At 41.3% G+C, this 14787-nt stretch overlaps 1 protein-coding gene across 1 annotated transcript in view; it reads right to left on the reverse strand.

Moving 5' to 3' along the window:
- The window catches only part of SLC2A13 (solute carrier family 2 member 13), a 326327-nt gene that overhangs the window by 153765 nt on the left and 157775 nt on the right, over positions 1–14787 (reverse strand). Inside the window, exon 4 of the mRNA XM_084616563.1 lies at positions 1600–1708. Coding sequence (XP_084472689.1) covers positions 1600–1708 — 109 coding nt within the window. The remainder of the gene's footprint in view (positions 1–1599; positions 1709–14787) is intronic.

Below are 14787 nucleotides of genomic sequence, written 5' to 3' on the forward strand. Positions count from 1 at the left end.
AACATTTTAAAGTATTATTATTCACGAATATATTCCGTATGCCCTTTTGCTCCTTCTTACCAGGATCTTGAAAGTTATAGTGCAGTTTAAAAAAAAAATCAAAGCGTATGCTTAATAAACTAGAAATGGGCTGAACACACCATGGTCCCCTTCATAAACAAAATGATATAGACAATTCACATATTAACATTCACATTTCTCTCCTTTACATTTCTAATATTCTGTCATATCCATTACGCAGTCCAGTTACACTCTACCCTTCCTATTATGGCCCCTGTATTTCTTTGATTATAATCACGCTTCTTTCTCTAGGTCAGGTCATAGGAGCATGTTCTTAGCAAGATGTGCAGACAGAACTCAAAACACTAATGAGTTACACATATTAAGTAGAGGATACACGCCACATTTTTATTTTCCCTTCTACAGGAGAAGAAACTGCCACTCTCATTGTAACTGTGGGTCTTCCAGATGACTGCCTTCATGAATCCACACTGCAGACAATGCTCAAACCTTGGGTGTGTGAGTTCAGTCTATTTCATCTAACCTGACAGCTCAAAGCAAAGGTTTCAAGGAGAGTATAAACTGACCTCTCAAATGAGTCTATTTTGTCTAAATTGTACAGCATTATGAAGAACTGCTGGCTTCTGGGACAGTGAGTCAGTCAAACCCTCTCTCTCTTACAGTATTCCAAGGTGATGACAGACTGTTTTCCACCTATACAAATACTGAGTTACTCATTTTCTAAGCTTACTGTTGTGCCAGAAGTTGAATCTTAAAAGCAGCTGCAGTACTATTAAGGCAGAAATGGACCATGATAATCATTTGTGACAATCTGTTGATGCAAAAGAGCATGAGGCTACTCTTCAGATTTTTCATGACAGTGAGAGTATCATGCATGGGTGTGTATGTTACAATGCATATTGTTTTTCAGTATGTGTTGGAGAAGGAAAGGAAAATGTTAGGAAGTGCTGGAGTGTCTTATCTCCAGAAATGTAGGTGTGTAGATGATGCGAAGGTAGCAAGGAATGCTGGAGACTTGCCCCTTAAATTATTTTCATGCTCCCAAAGATGTGAATTGATGGGGTGTGTCCTGACGCAACTTGCCCAGTCAAGCCAAATGAAGTTTTTGTTTGTCCTAATATTACACATAGATGTCTTTGAGGTAAAAATAAGGTAAAGATTCTGCAAATAGAACATTGTTAGCAATTTGTTGATGCTTAGGCTGGAGTAGAGTCCAGCCCAGTCAACCAGAGAAGTATGGGGTCTGCAATAGAGAGAGTAGTAAAGTGCACAGTAATAAAATCCAATAAAGTACATGAGACTGATTATGGCATATAGAAAATCTGTGCAGGATGTTTTACACCAACATCTTTCTGACCATAACCATGATGCAAAGAAATCAACATCTAATTTTAAATAATAGCTCACCATCATTAAATTATTGATACTCAAAATATGGTATACTTGTGATGTTCCATACATATAATATCCAATTTAATGATTCAGAACCCCATTAATATTCAGCCTAAAAGCCAAACGTTGAAAAACCTCATGAAATGTTATTCCAATATTTTATCAAAAGGATGAACAGATACTTACATGACTGTGTTAATGCCTGACAGTTGTTGGAACATCTGTAGACCACAACCCACAATTAAAGCTCTTCGAGTTGGAGAGTAGGTCAGCATTCTGCAAATCACAGGTCCAGCTTTAAAAACAGAAAAGCACAAAATGTATTATTATCCCACCAGTTCAGTACTCCCAGTTAGGACACACTTCCTCCTCATTTTCACCAAATTCAGAATATTTTGTTCATACTTAGTAGAATGCATAAAATGGGAAACTAGACCAAATAGGAGACTTTCAGGGGTCTAAGGCCCAAAATGCAACTATTTTTTTAAAAAAAATTCAGTTATAAACCAATAAATCTTGTTGATTACAAGAGGTTCATTTGCTTATGCAAATTTAGATTACGAACGTCTGCTGATATTAACACAGACCATGAAACTAAATGAGTATGCTCTGCCACTGTTCGTATTCAGATTTTGCAATCAAAATGCATCTCCAAATCCCATTGACTTCATTTGTATAGTGATTGCAGGTGAGGATGTGTTTAGGAACTCACTGGGTTTCTGCTCTCCAGCATAAGGAGCACAAGTTAATTCACAAAAACTTTCCCACACTTCTCTAGCATCCTTCATATGTGGAACGGTAAAAGAGGAGCAAATGATTTAGTCAAAGTAACTTTGTGCTCCATAAGGAGGACAGAAACATGTCTGCCAAACAGAAAACTGTTCTTTCCCTGACAAGTTTAATTTTAAAGTGTAAGTGTCCTAAAAACAATGTGATAAAGAAAGCTATAACATGAAAACAAACAAAAAAGACAAGGAGTACTTGTGGCACCTTAGAGACTAACCAATTTATTTGAGCATAAGCTTTCGTAAGCTACAGCTCACTTCATCGGATGCATACTGTGGAAAATACAGAAGATGTTTTTATACATACAAACCATGAAAAAATAGGTGTTTACCACTACAAAAGGTTTTCTCTCCCCCCGCCCCACTCTCCTGCTGGTAATAGCTTATCTAAAGTGATCACTCTCCTTACAATGTGTATGATAATCAAGGTGGGCCATTTCCAGCACAAAGCCAGAAGAGTTCCCAGAAGTCACCTACTACAGGACAGGCCTAACAAAGAAAAGAACAGAACGCCACTAGCCGTCACCTTCAGCCCCCAACTAAAACCCCTCCAATGCATTATTAAGGATCTACAACCTATCCTGAAGGATGACCCAACACGCTCACAAATCTTGGGAGACAGGCCAGTCCTTGCCTACAGACAGCCCCCCAACCTGAAGCGAATACTCACCAGCAACCACATACCACACAACAGAACCACTAACCCAGGAACCTATCCTTGCAACAAAGCCCGTTGCCAACTGTGCCCACATATCTATTCAGGGGACACCATCACAGGGCCTAATCACATCAGCCACACTATCAGAGGCTCGTTCACCTACACATCTACCAATGTGATATATGCCATCATGTGCCAGCAATGCCCCTCTGCCATGTACATTGGTCAAACTGGACAGTCTCTACGTAAAAGAATAAATGGACACAAATCAGATGTCAAGAATTACAGCATTCATAAACCAGTCGGAGAACACTTCAATCTCTCTGGTCACGCGATTACAGACATGAAAGTTGAGATATTACAACAGAAAAACTTCAAAACCAGACTCCAGTGAGAGACTCTTGAATTGGAATTAATTTGCAAATTGGATACAATTAACTTAGGCTTGAATAGAGACTGGGAGTGGCTAAGTCATTATGTAAGGTAACCTATTTCCCCTTGTTTTTCCTACCTACACCCCCCCCCCCCCCCGTTCCTCAGATGTTCTTGTTAAACCCTGGATTTGTGCTGGAAATGGCCCAACTTGATTATCATACACATTGTAAGGAGAGTGATCACTTCAGATAAGCTATTACCAGCAGGAGAGTGGGGTGGGGGGAGAGAAAACCTTTTGTAGTGGTAAACACCCATTTTTTCATGGTTTGTATGTATAAGAACATCTTCTGTATTTTCCACAGTATGTATCCAATGAAGTGAGCTGTAGCGCACGAAAGCTTATGCTCAAATAAATTGGTTAGTCTCTTAGGTGCCACAAGTCCTCCTTTTCTTTTTGTGAATACAGACTAACACAGCTGTTACTCTGAAACCAAACAAAAAAAGAGTGTATAATACTTGATTCCATTTGTTAACAGAATGAGTTTGTGCCCGTAATGCCATTAATCAGAATATATTCTGATCCTAATTATATTTTACACATATACATTATATATGGTATACCTACATATAGCACCTAATAAAAATTAAGATAGGCATAAGAATCAAAATGGATTCAATCAAAGGAATAATGCACAAAAAGCTCAACAAAAATAATCAGTTCTGACATACTCAAGGTTCTAAGCTTCATAGGTTTATTTCTACATTTTCCTCACTGTGTCTCCTCGAAATGTTGCTCTTGATTAACAATTAGCATGAACTGTGGAAATCTCTTGTGAAATGAATGGCTTTTAACTAACAAAGTAAAAAAATTTCAATACTCTGATATAAATATGGTTCCGATTCAGCGAAGCTGGATATTTGTAAATAGTTTCAACAACTGAATTATGAAACAAGTTCAAAGAGAATCTCTTATTAAAAGCTGGTCAAACCTGTCTAGGCAAGAGCCACTTTCAACAACTTTAAAAATAATATATTTTTTTGTTGACACCCCACTTGTAGTCATCAACCAACTACCTCTACATCATTAAAAGAAGAAGATTCATGGTCCAGCATAGGAGAAAACAAAATTTACAGAATTAATGAAAAGACACTAAAATAGAAAGCTAACAAGAGCTCAAGTCTTACCTTTAAAATGTTTCATCAGATAAATTCAGTAAATTTGTTTGTAATTTTTCATGTTTTTGACCTAGAGTCACAAATATGACATCCAAATTATCATTCTGCTTTTGCAGCTATGCTGAAGATAGAAGGTTTATCACAAATCTGTGCCAGGGCAATTGCACATCTGATTAGATATAAACAAAATTAAAGATTTTCCTTTCATAAAATTCATAGCTTTTGGCAAAATAAACCAATAAAGTGACTGAATAAATAAAATGCATCATTAATCTCAGTATTACAGAAGCTTTGCAAACCTAAGACAATCCAAAGAAACAAATTGACTGAGCATCTGTAAAACAGATGCTTTTAAAAAGATATTGGGTGTGATTCTGATTCTTATGTTATTTAAAACCAACTGGCTTTAATTGTTTTCAGTATTTTGCATTGTGTATGTCTCCTGCCAGCAAAATAAAAGGTGCTCTTGAACAGTACCAGCCAGCAATTTACTAGAATACTTTTCAGATAAGATGTACGATATTAAATAGTAGAGAGGAGATGTCCCTGGGTGGGGCGGGGGAGGGGGAGAGGTGGGCTGCATCTGTCTATTAACAGCATGGTCTCACTTCAGGCAACCAAGTTTGTAAATATTCATGTCAAGGTGTTTCAGAGTCAGATATCATTAGTAAGGACAATACTAGACTTCTGTCATGAGAAAAAGTCCAGACACAGAGAAGAAACATTTAATGTTTCTGAGGAAACACTCTGCTTAATTGATTAAATGAAAGAATCCTATACTGACTTTAGATCTTCATGCAAATACGACCTCTGCTAAAATGGAATTGGTGAACTTATTTAGAGTGATGGTCTCAGATAAGTGAGAGACTGATGAAGAAAAAAGGATGATGGCATCATCAGAAATCAAGTCACTGGCTAGGACATCACAGGAAATAAAAATGCACTACATATGATGTTATGACCTAAATACTTGCCCTTCCAGGGTCTGACCTACCGCCTTCTGCTCCAACCACCAACTGAAGGCTCATCTTATCTACAGAGATTTCGGTGTTTGGCCTGGAACCCCTAAACCAATGACTGATAAATATTGACACCCCAAAAATGACAAAGAAACACAATTACAAGCATGAAAAATCTGTGAGAGAGAGACAGAGAGAGGAGAAGGGGGATTTCAAAATACATACAAAGAGATCTATAAAGGAAAAATGGATGTTTGTGGAAAAGTCCTCTTAGAATTTAAGTGGTCACCAAAAACATCTCAACGTTTTTTTAATTAGAAGGAGACGCTTCCCAAATTGTTCAGATCTTCCTGAGGCCCTTCTTACCTACAGAAGGAAATCAAAGGGATTTGGTATGTGGCTCAGAACCCATAAACCAATTACTTATATGTGGCACCCCCCTTTAGAAGTGAAAAAGAACTGCATCTAAAATAGTGAAATTGTGGTGTAAGTTTTAGGCATAAAAATAGGAGATGGCAGAGTTAAGATGACTACCCACAAGGGGGGGGGCTAAATTAAGGTTGCACAGGCAGTATGATAGTCTTTAATTACATGATCATAAACTAGATGCCCCAAATGGACCTGCTCTGGAGATGAATCAGGGTTGTGTAGTGAAGGAGATTTGTCTATAGCTCCCCTGCTTCATTTGTTACAGAAGTTGGACGGTACTGAGTGAATGGGACAGGGGAGAAAAAAGATGGTTTCATGTTTACAGCAAGTTGAATACTGCCCTAGAAAACTGGATTCTATACCTGGCTCTGCCAAAGAGTTCCTATGCAATTCTAGGCAAGTCATTTAAATCAGACATTTCACAGGTGGTCACTAACTATGTTGCTCCTCCAGATGAATGAATTGAGATTCTAGAGTCCAATCTGCAGAAGTGCTGGGTTCTCAGCAGTAGTTAATGGGAGTTGGGCTTTTACTATAGAAGAGTTATAAAATGCTAAGTACATTGAAAAATCTGGATCTAGTTGTCTCAAATTGATCACCCAAAATTAGTGAATACTTTTGACCTTAATCTCTGTGGCTCAGTTCCCCATCTGTAAAATGGAGATAATAATACCTCCTCATCTCAAATTCATTGATATTTGTGATTCGCTGACGATGTGCACCATAGCAAAGCCCAAGAAGAAATTCATCATTCTGTCTTCACAGCAGTGTTTGAAAGTGTGCAATAAATAAGGTATGGGGACTTCCACTGAACAATGAGAGAACAAAATAACATGACCACTGTCCATCCTGTCCACACAATGCAATCATCTAATGACTGCATCACAATGCATATGCACAAGGGGGCTGAAATAAGAAAGCACAGACAACCTTAATTCTGGCATTTCGTGACTTTGGAGTGCTTGATTTCACAACTTTAACAATATTAAATGCAGTTGTGTGTGTGTAAATTTGTAGGCTTTTCAAAGAGAAAACAGAAAAAAAAATTCCACCACATGGCATCAGATTGACACCCTAATGGTTTATCAGCAGTAGTGGAAACATTAGCTTCACCACATAGACCTCTTTCACTTGAGGTAGGGGAGTGACTGACAGCAGTACCAGGTTCTCAGTTTCCGTGGGACCAGCACTGGAGGGGGAGGGGACACACACTTTGCCAATGGGTTTTGCAGCTATTTGTTGACAACAGAGGAATGGTGAGATTCAGGAATCTTGGGTTCCTTTCCAATCTCTGGAGAGGCATGTGCTCTAGTGGTCACAGACCCTTCAGCCTGTTCTTCCCAAGCTTGACCCTCTTTGACCCATCCTTTCCCACTATTTCTGTTCCAATCCTGTCCCTTCCCTACCCAGCTCCTCAACCCAGTCCTGGTCTCCTTGCCCAGCCATTCCTAGTCTCCCTCTGTGAACTTCCCTGTCCCAGTCTCCCCCAACATCTAGTCCTCTCCACACTCCCAGTCTTCCTGCCCAAGCTTTTCATCCAATCTCACTTCTCCCCTAGGTCCTTGTACAAATCTTTTTGCTCTGTCAGTCCGTTTCCCCCACAACCATCTTCAATCCTCATCAGATCTGTCTCCCCTCCCCCTCACTTTTTTCACCCACTGGTTTTCAGTCCCACTCTCCTTATCCAGCCAGTTCCAGTCACTCTTCAACACCAAATCCCCATCCCAGTTTCCCTCTCCCCACTACCAGCCTCCAGTCTCAGTCTTCCCCACACGCAACTTCTTTGTTCCAATCTACTCTTGCAAGTCCATCTTTTCTCACCCTCTGCATTTAATTTAGACAACTTCCTCCTCTGTGCTGCCCAGGCTTAGCATGGTGGGCATTTGGAGCACAGGAGAGAGACTCCCTCTTTTCAGTTCTGGTGCCTGGATCTCGACCCAGACCTGACACAGTCCCCTAAGGATAGCCCATAGCAGCAATTGTAAGAAAAGTCTTCCTCAGCCCTGGGCTGGAGCATGCCCAGTGCACATGGAAACTTCAGAGATTTTAGCTCTTCTACCCTTCTACTGAGCATGCAAACTGATTTTTGAAAGTCTTATAACTGGGCCAAATTTCAGTTGATTTTCGTAGGGACAGCAAGGCATCCCTGAAACAAGAGCCATGCCCCTGGCTAATTTCAGTTCCCTTCTCCAAACATGGAGTCACTAGAGATTTTCAAAGAAAAGGTCACCAGAATTTTTTAGGGTAGGCAAAACTCTGTATTTTTCCCTAAGCTCCTCCCATCACCAACTGCCAATTAAATCACATTGGGGTGTTTTGCGTTAATACTTAAATTCTAAGAATTTTTTTTATAAACCTTCCTTTTTAACTTTACAGAACCTCTCTCTCACACACCCAGCTTTTTATGCTTTTAGCTGTGTTTCTTCATCATTTGCATCAGTCATTATCAGTCACTGGTTTAAAGGGTACTACTGGTTTCCCTCCCAAAGTGAGGAAGGCACTGGGGAGGTAAAAAGGGCTTGGTTAGGCCCCTCTCTAATTAATCATGTGGGAAAACACATTGGGTCATTTTAGTTAACTTTTGGATTTACTAACAAAGTAAAGTTGTTGGTTTAGGGTTGTGGGCTACATCCTGCATCTTACTTCCTTCTCTTTTTCAGTAAGGAGACCCTTAAAGAGCTGATAGGGTATTGTTCAGGGTCTCCCTTACCCCAGTGTTTTTGTACTTCATGTGACAATTCCACTAAGCCAATCTGATTTCTTACGGTGATTGTGTAAAGTACGGAAATTTGTGAGTATTCTGCCTGGTCACAAGAATGTAGAGGCAGAGCAGAAAGACAACAAAACATGGCTATGATTACAACCAGAGTGGGCCATCAAATAACAAATGAGAAGCTGGAAACCTGATAGTCACTTAACATCATGATTTTGGAAGACACAATTTATTTCAAGATCAAGACAAAAGTTACAACAATCTCAGTTTTCAGCCCTGGAAGCATCCTAATAGAAGGAGAGGTATCAGGGAGCTATGGAGAAAAGGGGGCTGAGAAGGTCAAAAATATTTTCAATGAATGATTTTTCAAGTAAAACCAAAAAGTGGAAGGTTGCTGTGTTGCCAACTCTAGCAATTTTATCTTGAGTCTCACAGTACTTGATGTTTCACTTAAAGCTCCTGGAGACACAGGATTATGTGAGACTCAGCTTTAAAAAAGTAAAAATAAAAGCTTCTAGACCTCATGACTGTGGAGAAAAGTTTGAAAATGTGACCCATGCGCACCCTACAGACTCAAAGACCAGAAAGCAAAAAAACCTCTCAAATTATTCTTATTTTAATCTCATGATTTTTAAGATAATCTCATGATTTTGCGGGGCCTGCATCATGAGTTTTGAACATTTAGAGCTGGCATAGAGTGTATATTTGGGTGAATTTTTGGATATTTTATCTGCCTTTTTCTCATACCCTTGTAGAAAGAAAACAATTGAAAATCCACCAGCAGCAACCTGGTGTGTGGGAACCTGGGGATCCTCAGACCACTATCTTATTAGTATTGTCCCTGACAAAATTTCACACTATCTGGCAACTATCATAGGAGACTGGGCAATGCAAAGTTATTAGCAGAGTCTTCATCCGTCTCTTGCCAAGTAATTTAGGCAGCACCTTGTAGCAACAGCTTAAAAAAATGGAAGCCTGCATCAACATTACTCTGCAGTTACTAGAAGGAATATTTCCAAGGAAGCAAGGGCATGGAACAGTAAGATAGCCTCCTCTCAGCTGTTTAACATAAATAATCTCAACTTGTAGAGTTGTTCCTCTGACCAAATCTTATCATGACACCAAACCATGTCCTTTCTTCTATCTATATAGAGCAATACAGGAATTATCCTATCCAGAGACATAAGGCAAGAAGGAAAATGCTTTTCTCTCTCTCTCTTTCCTAGCTACTGAGGATGGAAGACAGGTGTGTGTTTGTCTCTTTTTTTGCTCCTCCCCACATAAAACGATTGCTATTACCCCATTTCCTGTGGCAGCTTCCACACCCTCTTCTCCAGCATCATCAGCTCTGCTGTTCATGCTTTTTAACAGGTACCCAGTGCTCTGCTCCCTAGCCTCCCCTACTACACAACAGCCAGAGAAGGTGAGAACACCCATAACTACCACTCTGAGCTCAACACGAGGCATACATGCTCAACCAGAACTTGCTGTGCACTGCTGTAGTTTCCAAAGTACATGTGTTAGAGAACAATATAAGAAAGGCCATACTGGGTCAGACCAAAAGTCCATCCAGCCCAGTATCCTGTCTGCTGACAGTGGCCAATGCCAGGTGCCCCAGAGGAAGTGAACCGAACAGGTAATGATCAAGTGATCTCTCTCCTGCCATCTATCTACACCCTCTGACAAACAGAAGCTAGGGACACCATTCCTTACCCATCCTGGCTAATAGCCATTAATGGACTTAACCTCCATGAATTTATCCAGTTCTCTTGTAAACCCTGTTATAGTCCTAGCCTTCACAACCTCCTCAGGCAAGGAGTTCCACAGGTTAACTATGCGCTGTGTGAAGAAGAACTTCCTTTTATTTGTTTTAAACCTGCTGCCCATTAATTTCATTTGGTGGCCCCTAGTTCTTATATTATGGGAACAAGTAAATAACTTTTCCTTATTCACTTTCTCCACACCACTCATGATTTTATATACCTCTATCATATCCTTCCTTAGTCTCCTCTTTTCCAAGCTGAAAATTCCTGGCCTCTTTAATCTCTCCTCATATGGGACCTGTTCCAAATCCCTAATCATTTTAGTTGCCCTTCTCTGAACCTTTTCTAATGCCAGTATATCTTTTTTGAGATGAGGAGACCACATCTGTATGCAGTACTCAAGATGTGGGTGTACCACGGATTTATATAAAGGCAATAAGATATTTTCCATCTTATTCTCTATCCCCTTTTTAATGATTCCTAACATCCCGTTTGCTTTTCTGACTGCCGCTGAGCACTGCATGGACGTCTTCAGAGAACTATCCACGATGACTCCAAGATCTCTTTCCTGATTAGCTGTAGCTAAATTAGCCCCCATCATATTGTATGTATAGTTGGGGTTATTTTTTCCAATGTGCATTACTTTACATTTATCCACATTAAATTTCATTTGCCATTTTGTTGCCCAATCACTTAGTTTTGTGAGATCTTTTTAAAGTTCTTCACAGCCTGCTTTGGTCTTAACTATCTTGAGCAGTTTAGAATCATCTGCAAACTTTGCCACCTCACTGTTTACCCCTTTCTCCAGACATTTATGAATAAGTTGAATAGGATTGGTCCTATGATTGAACCTTGGGGAACACCACTAGTTACCCCTCTCCATTCTGAAAATTTACCATTTATTCCTACCCTAACAGTCAGCACTGTTGCCATACAATAGGTAAGAGAGGAATAAAATTAGAGGATCCCCAAACCACACCTTACCTCACAACAGAACAAGTAGGATGCAGTAAGGAACATCAATGTGCCAGAGGCCTCAGCCCATGTGAGGCCCTGCTCCAGCAGGAGGAGCTCAAAGAGAAACCTTAGCGCCCCCAAGCTTCTTGCTCTTTAGTCAGGAGCAGCAGCAGGAGGCTGCCCTATCAGATTCCTTGTCACTGGACAGTCAGACTTGAACTCTGGTCATTTTCCACATGTTGATTGGTTGGGTGCAGTGACATCTTCCTGATCTTCTAACCTACATCCCTCAGCATCAGAGCCTTATTCCCCCTGGCCACACTGGTCCTCTCCACCCACCCCAGAGTTTCCCCCTCTCCCTCAATTGTCCTCCACTCTCCCCTCCCATTTTTTCCTTCACACTCATCCGTCCCTATCATTCCCCTCCTCTCCACCTTTACCCCACCATGCCCTCCCCTGTAAACAAAAATCACTCATGTTAAAACTTAAACCATGGAAGTACCAAGATGTGATACAAGCCTTGTGCTTATCACCTCCCTGACCACTTTGGTCTTTTTCCTTCACCCCTTTTCTCTGGTGTGATAAATTCAGGACAGACAGCTGCAAGAGCAGGGTAGAAAACAATCCCAGAAGGGTAAAAGACCCTCCTCCCTATCAACGGAGAAGGGGTGACTACAGGTCAATCAGATTCAGCTAAGAAGGGGTTACCAGAAATCAATTAGGGTCAGATGAGAGGGGGTTACCTGAGGGCAATTAGGATCAGCTGATTCCAACTAAGGGCTGCATGAGACCTTTTTAAACCCTCCCCTATTGGGGGGGGGAGAGAAGAGTAGTCAAGCTGCCAGTAGTTGAGGCGCAGCAAGACAGCAAGCCTCACCAGGAGGGGAGGCTGCATTCCCTCTCCTAAGGGAGAAAAACAAGCCTAAAAGACTGGCTAAGAGAAGGAGCGGACTGCCCCTGTGCAGCCAAGAGGAACTGTTTTACACCAAGCCTGTCACGCCAAGGCTAAAAACAGTTGAGGCTAGTGAGACTGAGAAGGTGCCTTGCCACACTGGGCAGGGACAATCTTCTAGGCAGGAACTTTGCACACTTGGCACAACTGTATTTAAATAACAGCAAATACACCAGTTGTGTATTTACTGAGTTGGAGGATAACGTCACATTGCCCAGCTCAGAACTATTTTCTTCTAGGGAGTAGATGGTCAGGACGCAATTGGTCAGGTATGGAACAAAAACGTGGGGAGGTTGGCAGAACTCCAGAAACAAAACCCTGGGAAGGCTGGTAGACCTCCAGCAGCAAACAGATTTTTCTATTTTAATAGCGAGTTGGGTTGGCCTCCTGGGAATCCTGAAAACAAAGACACTTTATTTTGTCAGTGAAGAAAAAGTAAAAAAAAAAAAAAAAAATCTATCCTTTGATAACATATTATTTGAGTTGAAGCTTTGTTCATGGAAAATCTAAAGCCATTGAGCACATCCACAAAGAAGGGGGCAGATGCATCTCTTAATAATGCTTTTAAGTAGGACAAGAAGTAGAATCAAGTAGGGAAACAAGACAGGGCAGAAATAAAGAAAAGAATATTTTGGCCTCATAGGACATTCTTTCTGGAAAGTACAAACTACTGTAATAAAAGCCTTCAAAACCACAGAAATGATGATGAAACAGACAGTGCACAGACAAAAGGGACAATTAAAATGATACCACAGGGAGCTGAGAGAAGTTGCTATGAGCGTGAAAAGGCAATGAACTGGACAGGTGAAAGCAGAGGCTTCTGTTTGTGATGCTAGCTTGTCAGCTCCTTCAGAGACAAGAGAGATGAACACCATAATATGGTAACTCTGTGAAATTTAATTTTTAAGACTACTGATAAACAACGTATAAACTGTATGTATATGTAATGCCAACAGACCCCGGTCGTCGGGATTGAACCTGAGACCTCTGGAGCTTAGTGCAGGAGTATCTATTGCATGAGCTAAAAGCCAACTGCCTATTAGTTAAGGCTGTAGTGCTGACTCATTTCTCATCTCTCTCTTCTACATGGTGTCAGTGCCACTAACTGGGACAGACCACCACATCAGGAGGAGTGTGGGTCACATGTGCACTTTCTACTTTCCTTATGGCTTTCCTAAATATCTTTTCATGAGGGAAAGAGTTATAAAAAAGACAAATTTAGTGTAGAAAAAGTTTATAATGTGATTTAAAAGAGACGATACTGAAGTATATCACGCACCATTTATCAGTATGTTGGAATTAAAAAATGTTTCTACTTCTGGACTTAAATGTAGTGAAGGAATTTGGGGAAAATCCCAAACAGATTGAATTTCATAATAGAGAGATGTTTTTAAATGACTTTTGAGATATTTCAGATATACACCTCTATAATATGCTGTGCCCTGCTTCAGTGCAGGGATGGCTCTGGGGACATGAGTATTAGTACTAGGAAGTTCTTGTCAGCAAGTTAAAGTAGTATGGGCTGGATGATTGCACTATAAGGTGGGTAGAAAGTTGGCTAGATTGTCAGGCTCAACGGGTAGTGATCAATGGCTCCATGTCTAGTTGGCAGCCGGTGTCGAGTGGAGTGCCCCAGGGGTCGGTCCTGGGGCCGATTTTGTTCAATATCTTCATTAATGATCTGGAGGATGGTGTGGATTGCACTCTCAGCAAATTTGCGGATGATACTAAACTGGGAGGAGTGGTAGATACGCTGGAGGGCAGGGATAGGATACAGAGGGACCTAGACAAAGTGGAGGATTGGGCCAAAAGAAATCTGATGAGGTTCAATAAGGATAAGTGCAGGGTCCTGCACTTAGGACAGAAGAACCCAATGCACAGCTACAGACTAGGGACCGAATGGGTAGGCAGCAGTTCTGCGGAAAAGGACCTAGGGGTGACAGTGGACGAGAAGCTGGATATGAGTCAGCAGTGTGCCCTTGTTGCCAAGAAGGCCAATGGCATTTTGGGATGTATAAGTAGGGGCATAGCAAGCAGATCTAGGAAGAAGGATAAAGGAGTTGGAGGCGCAAGTGGTGTTCTCGTCCATCCTCTCCGTGGAAGGAAAAGGCCTAGGTAGGGACCGTCGAATCGTGGAAGTCAACGAATGGCTACGCAGGTGGTGTCGGAGAGAAGGCTTTGGTTTCTTTGACCATGGGATGGTGTTCCTTGAAGGAGGAGTGCTGGGCAGAGACGGGCTCCATCTTACGAAGAGAGGGAAGAGCATCTTTGCCAGCAGGCTGGCTAACCTAGTGAGGAGGGCTTTAAACTAGGTTCACCGGGGGAAGGAGACCAAAGCCCTGAGGTAAGTGGGAAAGCAGGATACCGGGAGGAAGCACAGGCAGGAATGTCTGTGAGGGGAGGGCTCCTGCCTCATACTGGGAATGAGGGGTGATCAACAGGTTATCTCAAGTGCTTATATACAAATGCACAAAGCCTTGGAAACAAGCAGGGAGAACTGGAGGTCCTGGTGATGTCAAGGAACTATGACGTGATCGGAATAACAGAGACTTGGTGGGATAACTCACATGACTGGAGTACTGTCATGGATGGTTATAAACTGTTCAG

The sequence above is a fragment of the Lepidochelys olivacea genome (assembly GCF_965140295.1).
Source record: "Lepidochelys olivacea isolate rLepOli2 genome assembly, chromosome: 1".
Classification (NCBI taxonomy): domain Eukaryota; kingdom Metazoa; phylum Chordata; order Testudines; family Cheloniidae; genus Lepidochelys; species Lepidochelys olivacea.